This window comes from Ornithorhynchus anatinus, chromosome 4, assembly GCF_004115215.2.
Source record: "Ornithorhynchus anatinus isolate Pmale09 chromosome 4, mOrnAna1.pri.v4, whole genome shotgun sequence".
Taxonomy (NCBI): domain Eukaryota; kingdom Metazoa; phylum Chordata; class Mammalia; order Monotremata; family Ornithorhynchidae; genus Ornithorhynchus; species Ornithorhynchus anatinus.
Window position 1 is genome coordinate 102311065 of NC_041731.1, and position 15521 is coordinate 102326585.

The 15521-nt window shown below is 43.8% G+C and overlaps 1 protein-coding gene across 2 annotated transcripts in view; it reads left to right on the forward strand.

Moving 5' to 3' along the window:
* The window catches only part of COL24A1 (collagen type XXIV alpha 1 chain), a 481357-nt gene that overhangs the window by 317016 nt on the left and 148820 nt on the right, over positions 1-15521 (forward strand). For both annotated transcript variants that reach the window (XM_029063711.2, XM_029063709.2), the window contains exons 32-35: positions 3921-3974; positions 7500-7553; positions 9014-9067; positions 11477-11530. In XM_029063711.2, coding sequence (XP_028919544.1) covers positions 3921-3974; positions 7500-7553; positions 9014-9067; positions 11477-11530 — 216 coding nt within the window. The remainder of the gene's footprint in view (positions 1-3920; positions 3975-7499; positions 7554-9013; positions 9068-11476; positions 11531-15521) is intronic.

Consider the following 15521-nt stretch of genomic DNA (forward strand, 5'->3'; position numbering starts at 1 on the left):
ATGATGGGCTATGATTCCCTAATGCAGCAAAGTGGTGGTTTAAGTGTTCTATAAATAATAATAGTCATGGTATTTATTAAGCGCTTACCATGTGCCAGGAACTGTACTAAACGTTGGGGTGGATACAAGCAAATTGGCTTGAACATAGTCCCTGCCCCACGTGGGGCTCACAGTCTCAATCCCCATTTTACAGATGAGGTAACAGGCCCAGAGAAGTGAAGTGACTTGCCCGAGGCCACACAGCAGACAAGTGGCGGAGCTGAGATCAGAACCCATAGTTTTCTGACTCCCAGGCCCGTGTTCTATCCGCTACACCGTGCTGCTTCTCTAGTATGTTCTGGGACATTGCAAGAAGAGAAAATGTCCCATCCTGGAGAGGGCACAGCGGCAGGTCAGTGACCTGGAAAGGGACCTTGTCCTGTCTTATATCGTCGAGTCGTCTTCGGCCCATAGCGATGCCACGGACACATCTCTCCCGGAACGCCCCGCTCTCCACCTGCAATCATTCTGGTAGTGGATCCATAGACTTTTCTTGGTAAAAATACAGAAGTGGTTTACCATTGCCTCCTTCCGGCAGTAAACTTGAGTCTTCGGCCTTGATTCTCTCCCATTCTCTTCCATGTTCAGAGCACAGGAGAGTTCTGACTTGTAGCAGAAGGCCTCCCACTCGCTAGCCACTGGCCAAGCCAGGAATGGAATGGCTAGGCCTCTGCCGACTCTCCCTCCCATAGCTGAGACTGGTAGAGTACTGGGACCTGCCCAGGTTTAACCTTAAGAGGGGGAAAGGGACTTAGTGGCTAAATTTTTAAAGCTGGAAAGAAAATCAGCCTGGCCCAGTGGAAACAGCACAGGCCTGGGAGTCAGAGGACCTGGGTTCTAATCCCAGCTCCGCCAGTTGTCTGCTGTGTGACCTTAGACATATCTCTTAACTTACCTCAGTTACTTCATCCTTAAAATGCGGCCTAAAGTGAAGCCTACGTGGGACAGAGACTGTTGCCAACGTGAGTACACTGTACAAACTCTAGTTCTTAGTACAGTGCCTGGTACAAAATAAGAGCTTTAACAAATAGGTTTTTTTTAAAAAAAAGAATCAGTTTCTCCCCAGCAGATGACTATTGGTTGTATATCAGAATTGTAAATTGTCCAGTACCATAGATACACATGTTTTCATCTTGTTTTTGGATTAATAAAAGAAAAAAATGGTCCATACTAATATAATAATGTTGATATTTGTTAAGCACTTACTATGTGCAGAGCACTGTTCTAAGCGCTGGGGTAGACACAGGGTAATCAGGTTGTCCCACGTGAGGCTCACAGTTAATTCCCATTTTACAGATGAGGGAACTGAGGCACAGAGAAGCTAAGTGACTTGCCCACAGTCACACAGCTGCCAAGTGGCAGAGTCGGGATTCGAACGCATGACCTCTGACTCCCAAGCCCCGGCTCTTTCCACTGAGCCACGCCGCTTCTCTATGTATTATATTCCTACAGTGCATGAAGCCCTATATAGAGCAGGGAGGAATGTATGGTTATGGAATCAATTGTATTTATTGAACACTTACTGTGTGCAAAGGACTCTACTAATCGATCAATAAATAGTATTTTTTTGAGTGCTTACTGTGTGCAGAGCAATGTACTAGGCACTTGGGAGAGTACAATATAACAGCAAACTTAAGCACCGGGGGTAGTACAATATGCAGATTTGGTAGACACGGTCCCTGCTTACAGAGAGCTTACAGTTTAGAGGGGGATAATAATACAAATAATGATATGATTCATATTGTTCATATGTAATAGTTAATGTAAATTAATTTTGGCTGCATACATTAGTACTGTGGGGCTGAAGGTGGAGTCAATAAAGGATACAAATCCAAGTGCAAGAGCAACTCCAAAGGGAATGGGATAAGAGGAAAGGAGGGCTTAATTGGGGAAGGCCTCTTAGAGGAGATAGGATTTGAATAAGGCTTTGAAGGTGGGGACGGTGTTCATCTTTTGGATTTGAAGGGGTAGGGAGGACTTAGTATAGTGCTCTGCACGTAGGAAGTACACAGCAAATACCATTGCTCACTTGAGGAAGGGAGGGAGTTCCAGGCCAAAGGCAGGATGCGGGTGAGAGGTTGGCAGCAAGATAGACACGATGAAGGTAAAGCGAGTAGGTTAGCGTTAGCGGAGTGAACTGAGCAGGCTGGGTTGTGATAGGAAATCAGAGCTGTAAGGTAGGAGAGGGCAGGGGGATTGCGTGTTTTAAAGTCAACAGTCGGCAGTTTCTGTATATATGTTTCCCAGGCTCCTAATTCAGTGCTTTACAGCCAGTAGGTATTCCTTCATTCATCCAGTTGTATTTATTGAGCGCTCACTGTACGCAAAGCACTATACTAAGTACTCGGAAGAGTACATTACCAGTGCAAGCAGACACATTCCCCGCTCCCACTGAGCTCACAGTCTAGAGGGGGAGACAGACATTAATATAAATAAATAGATAAATAAATTACAGATATATACATATATGTTGTGGGGCTGGGAGGATCAACGAAGAGAGCAAGTCAGGGCAACACAGAAGGGAGTGGGAGGAGAGGAGGGCTTAGGTAACTCATAAATATTAACTGTCTGAGACTAGTACTGAATACTAGATTATGAGCACCATATGGGACGGGGACTCTATCCAACCCAATTATCTTGTATCTACCGCAGCGCTTAGTACAGTCTCTGACATATAGTAAGTGCTTAACAAATACTGTTAACAAAAAAATGAAATTTCAATTCAGAAACAAAGTAACAAAGCTGCAATCAACCCCTTTGGCCTCCCCCGGCCCTCCAGCTCCAGCCCTTGCCCCTGTTTAGACAAAGCAAGATTAAGTGACCATCCCATCGGCCCCTGACCTTTCAGTGTAGCTCCTGGGAAGTCCAACTCCCCAGACTGTAAGCTCCTTGGGGGCAGGGCACACTGAGCACAAAGTTGCTTACTAGGGGCAGATTTTTAACACAGCTAAAATCTGCCCTTTCTTCTCCATCCAAACTGCTACCATGTAATCCAAGCACTTATCCTATCCTGCCTTGATTACTTCATCAGCCTCCTTTCTGACCTCCCTGCCTCCTGTCTCTCCCCACGCCAGTCCTTACTTCACTCTGCTGACTGGAGCATTTTTCTGGAAAAATGTTCAGGCCATGTTTCTCCAGTGGTTGCCCATCCACCACTGCATCAGAAACTCCTCACCCTCAGCTTTAAATCCCTCAATCACCTTGTCCCCTCCTACCTCATCTCACTACTCTCCTACTACAACCCAACCCACACGCTTTGCTCCTCTAATACTAACCCACTCAAAGTACCTCGATCTCAGCTATCTCATATCCCACCACTCACTCACATCCCGTCTCCGGCCTGGAACGCCCTCCCACTTCATAATCAACCGACATTAACTCTTCCCTCCTTCAAAGCCTTATTGAAGGCACATCCCCTCTAAGAAGGCTTCCCTGACCAAGGCCTCTTTTCCTTTTCTCCCACCACCATCTGCATCGCCTTGATTTGCTCTCTTTATTCATCCCCCCCTTCCAGCTGCACAGCACTCTGTACATATCTGTAATTTATCTTATTTATATCAATATCTGTCTCTCCCGCTTGACTGTGAGCTCACCGTGGGCAGGGAATGTGGCCTTTACAATGTCTTCTCCCTAACACTTAATACAGAGCTCTGCACCCAGTAAACACTCAATAAATACAATTGACTGTCTGACCAACTTAATAAATACAAATGATTCATTATAGAAGGTCCAACTTCCCTACAGAGGAATAGTAGCTATTCAGCTCTATTAAGTCAGGGCTAGACGTAGGAGCGCGCAGGGAAAATGGAAGGATGGAGAAATACTTATGAAAGAATCTGAAGCAACACTTTACTCTAGCTTTCACTTTTTTTTTTTTTAAGGGTTTACAAGGCCCCCCTGGAAGCACTGGAGACAGAGGGCCTACAGGAGAACCAGTAAGTTATCCACAGACTTTCCTACACACCTCTTTTTCTCCCCCCATAATGGACAGTATTTATATTTCAGGTATCATAGGCTCCACTCTGCCGGGGCCTGAAATTTTTCAAACGTAATTAAATGTAGCCTACATCATAGGCGATGTGCTCAACAGCTAATTGCATTGTGCAGCTGTTTTACTGGAAGGGTAACAGTGCCTTCTTGCCATTTAACAGCCAGGTTTTGTACTGTAGTCCTGAACTACATTCTAGGTGTGTTACTGTTACAACAAAGAGCGGTCTGTTTCCATAAACCTCCGAAATTCTTTTTTCTGAATAGCTTGCTGTTCTTATTACTACTACGTCGCCACACAGACTTTTATGTGGCTACCACTCTAACAGGAGACCGTTTAGAGAAGTCAGGGCGAGTACACAATGACTTGAAACGTGCAAACCCAACAAGAACACGGTCACATCAGTAACACAAAAACTTACATCATAATTTCATATATGTTATGGAGTAATATGAGTTTCTTTGGAAAGACTGATTGTGAGAAGGCCGTGATATTTTTGAAAGGGTAAATGCGTGACAGACTTATTTATTTTGTTCTTTATTGCGTATGAAATCATTCTTCAGCTCACATATACTGTATCAGTCGTGAAATGTACTTCCAAGATTTGAAATACAAGGTAGCCTTTCAAGTGCCTGGGCTAGTCATCACTGAGATAAAAGTTTCCTGGTGGCATTGCAGAAATTATTTTACTGCCCTTTGGAAAAATCCCATCGGCCAAATAACTATTCTTGGTCCATTTTGCACTCGTTTTTCTCTTCTATTCATTTATTCTACGAAATCCGTCAGTGCATTCTCCAGATGAGAAGAAGGGACATCGGCTTTAAAGCGTAACATTTCACCTCCACCGAAAATAATATCAGAGGTAGTCGGTCCATTTTCCCTGTCATTAACCCCTTGAGCTTCCCTGCCTGATTTCAACAGTTCCATTCTATTTCTTTGCATTTGAGAAGCAGAGTGACCTAGTGGATAGAGCACAGGCCTGGGAGTCAGAAGGACCCGAGTTCTTATCCCAGCTCCACCACTTGGGACTGCATGACCTTGGGCGAGTCGCTTAGTTTCTCTGTGCCTCAGTTATCTCTTCTGTGGAAAAAAAATAGGGATTAAGACAGTGACTCCCATGTGGGACATGGTCTGTGTCCAACCTGATTATCTTGTATCTACCCCAAGACTTAGCAAAGTACCAGGTACATAAATAAGCACTTAACAAATACCACCACATATATATACTTTAGCCCAAGCATTACACTTTAAAAGCATGATTTTTTTCCCCAGAGTTCATCTAGAAAGACAGGCATATATGGTAGGAGTCATGAGAGAAGATCGTGAATGAAATTTAATTTAGAGTTTGGAAATACCTTGGGGTCTCGGGAAGAGGAGAGTGGATTTCTGGGACTTTTCTCAACTGCAAACCTTGAACTTATCAAATGATTTGAAATCATCACACAATATAGAATTGATCTTTAGCCGAACACATTTGCATGAGGCCTGGATGGTGAGTTGTTCATTCATTCATTCAGTTGTATTTATAGAGCGCTTACTGTGTGCGGTGCACTCTACTAAGCGCTTGGAAAGTAAAATTTGGCAGCAGATAGAGACAATCCCTACCCAACAACAGGTTTACAGTCTAGTGGGGGGTGACAGACCTCAAAACACGTAGACAGGCATGGAATTGATTCTTACTCTGATGTTTTAAAAGCTGCTGGATTGGTACTGTCAGGCATTTTGTGAAGGTTTGAGAACAGTGAGTTGTGTTGCCGTTTTGGCAGCCCCGACTGCTAGAAAACAGAATTGAGAAAAGTTAGACTTATGAGTCACATTGTATTTCATGACAATGGATCTGAACAGGACCCACTGTTTGGCACTGTTTCTCATATTCTGAGGAGACTGTCATTTCTGTCTGGGGAGCTCAGTCTTTGAAATCATCGTTATAATCCAAAGGTATTCTTTGGGTCTGGTAGTTAATCAGGGCTGGAATTTCAGGCTGCACCCATTGCAAAATCCTCCTGGCAATCGCAGCTTCCTTGAGAGACAGGCATGAGCATGGGCCTGGCAGTCAGAAGGACATGGATTCTAATCCCAGCTCCGCCATTTGTCTGCTGTGTGAATGCGGGCAAGTCACCTCACTTCTCTGTGCCTCAGTTACCTCATCTCTAAAATGAGGATTAAGAGTGTGAGCCCCACGTGGGACAGGGACTGTGACCCACTGATAAATTTGTATCTACCCCATTGCTTAGAACAGTGCTTGCACATAGTAAGTGCTTAACAAGTACCATAATTATTATTGTACCACAATTATTATCATTCGGATCTTTACAAGTCAGAACAAAAAAATCTATATATTTATACTCAGAATAGGAGATGGGTAAAATGGAAAGCAAGAAACAAGCTTATTAAAGGAGACTTTAGTGGGAATATGGACCACAGTGTATATTTACAATTAAGGGTCATTTTATTCTAAACTTATTTTTTACCAGAGAAAAAAGAAAATTGTTGCATTTTCAGAGATTAATTCTGAAAGACATAACTCTATAAATATGCTTATTTTTTTAAAAGTCACCTTTCCCTTTAGACTGTAAGCTTGCTGTAGGTGGGGAATGCATCTATAATATTCTCACATTGTATTCTCCCAAGCGCTTAGTACAGTGTTCTGAACACGGTAAGCACTCAATAAGTACAATTGGCTGACTGACGGACTGACTGACTTTCCGCTCCAGGAAGCATGCCCTAATCAATTGGCCTGAACCATTTCCATTTTCCTCAGAAAACAACTGATCACCTTTCCACATTTGTCTTTCAACTCTTGGGAAAACTTTTTGAAAATGCTGTTTGAAAATGTTTGCTCTTCTCATTGCCTGAATTGAGTATAAGTGTTTAGAGAATAGGAATTATGTCCTCTGCTTTGATTTGTCCTTTGCGTATTGCTGAGAATAAAAAACACTTAATCCATAAAAATGATATGTAAGGAACTGAAGTAGCAAAATTGATACCCCTTAATGTTTTTCAATTATCTTAAAAGAATACTCTTTAGAAGCGCAGTTATTGCTTTTGCCCCAAAGACTCCAGTATGCAGTTCATTGCACCTTCATAATCTGTAAAAATATTACTAAATCTATGGATGAGACCGAGAAATTGTTCAGTTCAAGCATTTGTCAGGTAAGTATTTTTCTACCCAACAAACCAAAAAGACAGTTAAATATTATTAATTGGACCTGTCTCGGTTACTCCAGTTCAGATCCCACTTGCTTCTTACCCTGGTAATAGTTAAACATTCACTCTGAATAAATAAGAAACCAAATCTCAAGGTCCATTAACATTTTAAGAGCAAACACGCATCAAAAGCACTGGTGTTACAAAGATCTAATTCAGTTAGTAGAATAAACTTTATTAAACATGTCATATTGAATATCATGGATGTGTTGAAAATTATGTGAGTGATGATGGCTCACATATTTTATTTGTATTTTAAATGTAGGGACCCCGGGGACAACAAGGAGATGCTGGTCCTGTAGGAGAAATGGGAGTTGAAGTAAGTTTTTATACCCCGGTTTTCTTAGTTCATCATTATCATATACAGCGGAAATACATCATCGTGTTACTCTTCAGTGAGTGAACTGGATATTCTAAAGGATGAGTAGCAATCAAGCACAGATATTCCTGTTAAAGGCTCGATGCTTTGTTAGATTAAGTTAATTTTCCTCAGTCAACCCTTGGCTCTTGCAAGAGGCAACTACCACTCGATCAATGGTATTTGTTGAGTGCGCACTGTACGAAGAGCACTGAATAATAATAATAATAATAATGATGTTGGTATTTGTTAAGCGCTTACTACGGGCAGAGCACTGTTCTAAGCGCTGGGGTAGATACAGGGGAATGAGGTTGTCCCACGTGAGGCTCACAGTCTTCATCCTCATTTTACAGCTGAGGAAACTGAGGCACAGAGAAGTGAAGTGACTTGCCCACAGTCACACCGCTGACAAGGGGCAGAGTCAGGATTCAAACCCATGACCTCTGACTGCCAAGCCCGGGCTCTTTCCACTGAGCCACGCTGCTTCTCTGAACTAACTAAGTGCTTGGGAGAGCTCAATACAGTAGAGTTGGCTGACATGATTCTGCCCACAAGACATTCTCAGTCTAAAGTACTAATAATTGTGGTGTTTGTTAGCACTTACTACGTGCCAGACACTGTACTAAGCACTGAAATGGACACAAGGAAATCGGGTTGGACGCAGTCGAGATTGTAAATTACCCCGGGGAGGCTGGATTTGGACCCATTTGGGTTCATTTACCCACAATGTTGAGGAAGTGGAGATATCAACTGTATGGTCATTGCTGGACTGGCTGAAGTTAAAGGGCAACTTGTTTGCATCTTTGTGGCTAACAACTTGTCCCATTTAACAATAGGTCTCTCTATTGTTACCTTCTTGTGCTTGAGGAAATAGAGCCCAGGGCCTGGGAGCCAGGAGAACTGAGTTCTAATGCTGGCTCTGTCATTTGCCTGCTTTGCAAGTCTTTTCACTTTTCTGTGCCTCAGTTTACTATCTTTAAAGTTACCCTCTCTTTCTCTCCCATAGACTGTGGGATGGGAGCTGTGGGGCAGGGGGTGAAATTGTGTCTACCCAAGTGCTTAGTACCGTGCCTGGCATATAATAATAATAATTATGGTATTTGTTAAGCGCTTACTATGTGCCAGGAACTGTTCTAAGGGCTGGAGTAGATACAAGATAATTGTGTTGGATTCAGTTCCTGTCCCACATGAGGCTCACAGTCTCAATCCCCATTTTACAGATGAGGGAACTGAGGCCCAGAGAAATGAAGTGACTTGCCCGAGGTCACACAGCAGACAATTGGCGGATCTGGGATTAGAACCCATAACCTTTCAACTCCCAGTCCCGTGGTCTATCTACTACTCCATGCTACTTCACTTAACAGATGTCATGTGATTATGATTATTATCTATTCAATGGGCTGTCAAACATTCTCTTTCAGGGTCCCCCTGGCATTGAGGGAGAAGCTGGTCTTCAAGGGGAGCCTGGTGCAAAGGTAATTTATCCCAAAGAGACAAAGAGGAAAAGCAAGAAATCTGAATCTTTCCCCATAGGGGTTGGCATCTCCATGGATTGTTCCCCGAGTAAACAATTCCCAAAAGCTAACCGGAGTGTGGTGGGCGGGGGGTGGGGAGATTATAGAGATTCCCTACATGAGGATTTCTCGTGTGCAGTGAGGTCTAGCTGAACCTGGAACTCTGGCCTTGTTGAAAGAGCCCAGGTCTGGGAGTCGGAGGAACTGGGATCTATTCCATTAGCTTGCTGTGTGAACTTAGGCAAGGGGGTTCTCTGTGCCTCAGTTTCCTCAATGGTAAAATGGGGATTAAATCCCTATTCTCCTTCCTACTTGGACCGTGAGCCCCAGGCGGGACAGGGACTGTGTCCAATCCAATTAACTTGTCCTCTAGACTGTAAACTCGTTGTGGGTAGGGAATGTGTCAGAGCCCAGGCTTGGGAGTCAGAGGTCATGGATTTGAATACCGGCTCTGCCACTTGTCAACTGTGTGACTCTGGGCAAGTCACTTCACTTCTCTGGGCCTCAGTTCCCTCATCTGTAAAATGGGGATGAAGACTGTGAGCCTCACGTGGGACAACCTGATGACCCTGTATCTCCCCCAGCGCTTAGAACAATGCTCTGCACATAGTAAGCGCTTAACAAATACCAACATTATTATCATATTGTTATATTCTATTCTCCCAAGTGTTTAGTACATTGCTCTGAATGCAGCAAGCACTCAATAAATACAAATGACCAAGTGGTACGTACCTTCCCCAGCTCTTAGAAAGCATTTGACAAAGCAGAGAAAGTGCTTAATAAATACCAATTTTTTTAAAAAAAGGGACATGGGCGAAAATAGTTTTCACCACTATTGGCAGAGAAGATAGCGAGAGTCATCTGGTGGGGGTCACTGAGGCATGTGCTGCTGCCTGGGTGACGCAGGTTGAGAAGAAACTCTGGTAAAACAAGAGAAACCTAATCACCACTGTGTTCGCCATGTTTGACAGAACCTCCTCAATTTGGGACCTCCATTTTCAGGCTTTTGTGGTGAATCAAAATAATAAGAATAATACCTGTGGTATTTGTTAAGCGCTTACTATGCACCAAGCACTGTACCAAGCAATGGAGTGGATATTAGCAAATCGGGTTGGATATGGTCCCTGCGGATTGGGACACAGCCCCACTTGGGGCTCACAGTCTCAATCCCCATTATCCAGATGAAGTCACTGAGGCCCAGAGAAGTGAAGTGTCTTGCCCAAGGTCACACAGCTGACAAGTGGTGAAGCCAGGATTAGAACCCATGAGCTTCTGACTTCCAGGCCCGGGCTCTATCTGCTACGTCATGCCGCTCCACTGGACTGGTGTCGCTAAGCGTGGAAAGGCTAATCGGAGAAAATAAAGGAACTGGGTTTCTGAATTGCCTACACCTTTGACAGTTGACAGTCTATCAGTTCCCTTCCCCTTTGACCCAAAGTGCATCACTCTTAGCCAACTTGGCTTTCAAATTCCAGCGAAACCATTCATTCATTCAATTGTATTTATTGAGCACTTACTATGTGCAGAACACTGTAATAAGCCCTTGGAATGTACAATTGGGCAACAGATAGAGTCAATCCCTGCCCAACAACAGGCTCACAGTCTAAACGGGGGAGACAGACAACAAAACAAAACGAGTAGTCTATCATCAAGATAAATAGAATCATAGATATATACACATTAACAAAATAAATAGGGTAATAAATAATATTTACAAATATTCATAAGTGCTGTGGGGAGGGGAAGGGGGATAGGAGTCATAGTCACAAAGGGCCCTGAGCTGAGTCCAAAAAATGAACAGAACAGCCAACACAAAAGGCTTTTCCGCTAGAGTTAGGCTCTTCAAGATTGAGCTCTGAAGCTGTAAGGTACCAGCCTGGGTCATTGGCTCTTTCTGGATCTGTTTCTCTCTCTCAAAATGAGAAGGGTGCTATTTTGCCCCTTCTTTTCAAGGCTCTTGGTAGAACGTGACAAAATTGAGTTGAAATAAGGTGCAGAAACTGTTGCCGGCCAAACTTAAGGTCAGTTGGCCAAATGAAAGGAGCAAAATCTTGATGACTTGAAGTTGCTTGTGCAAACCCCAGAAGTGACCTTTTTTTCTTCTTCTTAACATTTGTGATTACCATTCTGTATTTTTATTTCTACATAAGTGTTGTGTCTACAGTAAGAGTTATTACATATTGCTATCTCTGAATTATTCTACTGCACTGAAAAATATTTCACTGGAGTCGAAAAATTGGTGTCTTGTCTTATTAAGTAGATGTTCAGGATTAAAGTAATCCTTAAATGATCCAGAACTGATAGCAGGCTGTCTTCTAAGTGATTTTCTATCATTAAAAGTGAGTAAAATGATTTTATTCGGTGCTCCAGGGAGAAGTTGGACTTGCAGGTGGTATCGGAGGTCCGGGAGAAGCAGGAGTGAGGGTGAGTGCTGAATTGAAATCTTATTTGTATACTAGATGATCTACTGACCTTTTGAGAATAAAAGGAAGGTCTGTTCCTCGGTTTGCTGCTGTGGTAAATTTCCAAATCTTTCTCTCTGGATTTCTGTGATGGTTCAATCAATCAATCATATTTATTGAGTGCTTCTATGTGCAGAGCACTGTGCTGAATACTTGGGAAAGTACATTATAACAGAGTTGGTAGACACAATCTCTGCCAGAAGAAATTTATAGAGGGGGAGACATTAATATAAATAAATTATGGAGGTGTACATAGTGCTCATGATTTTTATGACCTTAAAATTGATGCTTCATGGCTCACCTGTGTGCTGTGTAGACCTTGGACATGTCACTTAACTTCTCTGTGCCTCAGGTCCCTCATCTGTGAAAATGAGGATTAAGACTATGAGCCCCATGTGGGACACAGAACATGTCCAACCTGACTAGCTTGCATCTACCCCGGGGTCTAATACACTGTAACTGTTTAACAAATGCCGTTTTAAAAAACACCATTAAAAAACCAAAAACAAAAGCAGAACAAACAGACAAATGCCTGAGTTCTACGGTTCACTCAAAGGAAATGGAGGAGTTTTTATGTCTTGTATCTTGTGTCTTATTCTTATGAAGAAATTCTTAGTTCCTTGTGAGCAGGGAACATGTCTACCAACATTGTTTAATCCCTGCCAAGTGCGGAGTATACAGTTCGTGCTCAATAAATTTGATGGATTGATTATGTCCTTTGCCATATATGTAGTAACTTGGGAAACAACAGACCCCCTCTCTCTCTGGAGATTTCTGTACCTTTTGAGATCTGGTTGGACTGTCTCCTGGGAAAAGCCAGAGGGATACAATTGAGAGAACAGAGAACAAACACTGGACAAATCACAGATTGTCCTGGCCTGTATCATAAAAAAGAAGGTCGTAGGAAACTATTTTAAGTGGAGATAAATTCACCCTTATGCCCCCTCGCAGAATGGCCCTCATGCTCTTCGTTTTGGCACCAATGATCCAAGTAACCTAGTTCGTAGGTCCTCAGTCTATTTAAGGCTGTACTGGGGAAGATATAATTACTTTGCATGATAATAATCATAATAATTATGATATTTGTTAAGTGCTTGCTATGTGCTATGCACTGTTCTAAGCACTGGGGTAGATACGAGGTAATCATATTGTTCCAGGTGGGGCTCACCCTCTTAATCCCCATTTTAAAGATGAGATAACTGAGGCACAGAGAAGTGAAGTTTTAGACTGTGAGAAGTGAAGTTTTAGACTGTGAGCCCATTGTCGGGCAGGGATTGTCTCTGTTGCCAAATTGTACGTTCCAAGCACTTAGTACAGTGCTCTGCACACAGTAAGTGCTCCAAAATTATGATCGAATGAATGAAGTGACTTGCCCAAGTTCACACAGCGGACAAGTGGCAGAGCCGAGTTAGAACACACGTCCTCTGACTCCCAAGCCCGGGCTCTTTCCACTAAGCCACGCTGCTTCAGAAATGTGTATTGTGTATTAAATAGGAAACAACTTTAAGGTCATTAATGGCTATTGAAGATGAGTACCCTAATTCCATAAAGCCTCCTCTTTATTTTTACTGAGCAGAGAGCTAAATCTTCAAATTTCCTCAAAGTAGAGGGTTATTTTGAACCCCTTTACAGCCATGAATTAGGTGAATGGATTTTATTGTACGATCTCAGGTGCTTAGTATGGTGTTCTACCCATAGGCACTCAATAAATATTTTTGGTGATATTGATTATTTCCATTTTGAGGTCATTATGCCATTGTGAAGAAATTTCATTTGGGTTTCCTTTTGGATGCTATTTTTAACTTGTTTTGCCTAAAGCAAACTTGGAAGTACACATCCATGTTTTAGGAACCTTCAGTCACATATTTTGAAATGCTCTAATCCTTATGATGTTGTTTATTGGGATTAAATACAGAAGAATTTTCAGGATCTAGAACGGGTTTTAGATTTGATTACTTTTTCTCTGAGCTCAGAGTAAAGGGACAGAAAAATTCACGTTGACAGACTTGGGGGTGAAAGAGTAATGCAGTGTATTTTTCTGCAGTACAAAATGATTAAGGCCTTGAAAGTTCCAGGTGTAGGCCTAATCCCTGACCATAAAAGAGTTCAGAGATAGACTGGGTAGATTGTTTCTATCTGTTGCCGAATTATACTTTCCGAGTGCTTAGTACAGTGCTCTGCACAGAGTAAGCGCTCAATAAATACGATTGAATGAATGAATTGAATGAATCAGGTTGGACACAGTCCCTGTCTCATATTGGGCTCACATTCTTAATCCCCATTTTTTACAGATGAGGTAACTGAGGCACAGAGAAGTTGTGACTTGTCCAAGGTCACACAGCAGATAAATTCACTCATTCATTCATTCAATAGTATTTATTGAGCGCTTACTATGTGCAGAGCACTGTACTAAGCGCTTGGAATGAACAAGTCGGCAACAGATAGAGACAGTCCCTGCCGTTTGACGGGCTCACGGTCTGATCGGGGGAGACGGACAGACGAGAACGATGGCGATAAATAGAGTCGAGGGGAAGAACGTCTCGTGAAAACAATGGCAACTAAATAGAATCGAGGCGATGTACATTTCATTAACAAAATAAATAGGGTGATGAAGATATATACATTCGAGCAGACGAGTACAGTGCCGAGGGGATGGGAAGGGAGAGGGGGAGGAGCAGAGGGAGATGGGGGGAAAAGAGGATTTAGCTGCGGAGAGGTGAAGGGGGGGTGGTAGAGGGAGTAGAGGGAGAAGAGGAGGGAGCTCAGTCTGGGAAGGGCTCTTGGAGGAGGTGAGTTTTAAGTAGGGTTTTGAAGAGGGGAAGAGAATCAGTTTGGCGGAGGGGAGGAGGGAGGGCGTTCCGGGACCGCGGGAGGACGTGGCCCGGGGGTCGCCGGCGGGATAGGCGAGACGGGGGGACGGCGAGGAGGTGGGCGGCGGAGGACCGGAGCGTGCGGGGTGGGCGGTAGAAAGAGAGAAGGGAGGAGAGGTAGAAAGGGGCAAGGTGATGGACAGCCTCGAAGCCTAGAGTGAGGAGTTTTCGTTTGGAGCGGAGGTCGATAGACAACCACTGGAGGTGTTTAAGAAGGGGAGTGACATGCCCAGAGCGTTTCTGAGGGAAGATGAGCCGGGCAGCGGAGTGAAGAATGGACCGGAGCGGGGCGAGAGAGGAGGAAGGGAGATCAGAGAGAAGGCTGACACGGTAGTCTAGCCGGGATATAACGAGAGCCCGTAGCGGTAAGGTAGCCGTTTGGGTGGAGAGGAAAGGGCGGATCTTGGCGATATCGTAAAGGTGAGACCGGCAGGTCTCGGTAACGGATAGGACGCGTGGGGTGAACGAGAGAGACGAGTCAAGGATGACACCGAGATTGCGGGCCTGAGAGACAGGAAGGATGGTGGAGCCGCGATTAGATCCCTTGACCTCTGACTCCCAGGCCCGTGTTCTATCTACTACACCACGCTGCTTCTGTAAACATTTAAGCCTCGATTTTCTCGGGCCTCCTTCCTGAGGACCGTGCGAATGGGCCCAGGAATAACTAAGAGTTGGGCCAACAGAGGAGGAAGGAGAAGCAGCAACAGGCCTAGGTCATGAGAAGCAGCGTGGCTCAGTGGAAAGAACCCGGGCTTGAGAGTCAGAGGTCATAGGTTCGAATCCCGGCTCTGCCGCTTGTCAGCTGTGTGACTCTGGGCAAGTCACTTCACTTCTCCGTGCCTCAGTTACCTCATCTGTAAAATGGGGATTAACTGGGAGCCTCACGTGGGACAACCTGATGACCCTGTATCTACCCCAGCGCTTAGACCAGTGCTCTGCACATAGTAAGCGCTTAACAAATATCAACATTATCATCCTTATCTGTCTAACCAGCTCCTGAATAACTCCAAATTGATGCTAGATATTAAACAGGCCTGCAACAATTAATGGAAAATGAAACAAAAAGTGCATGCGTGAGCACTA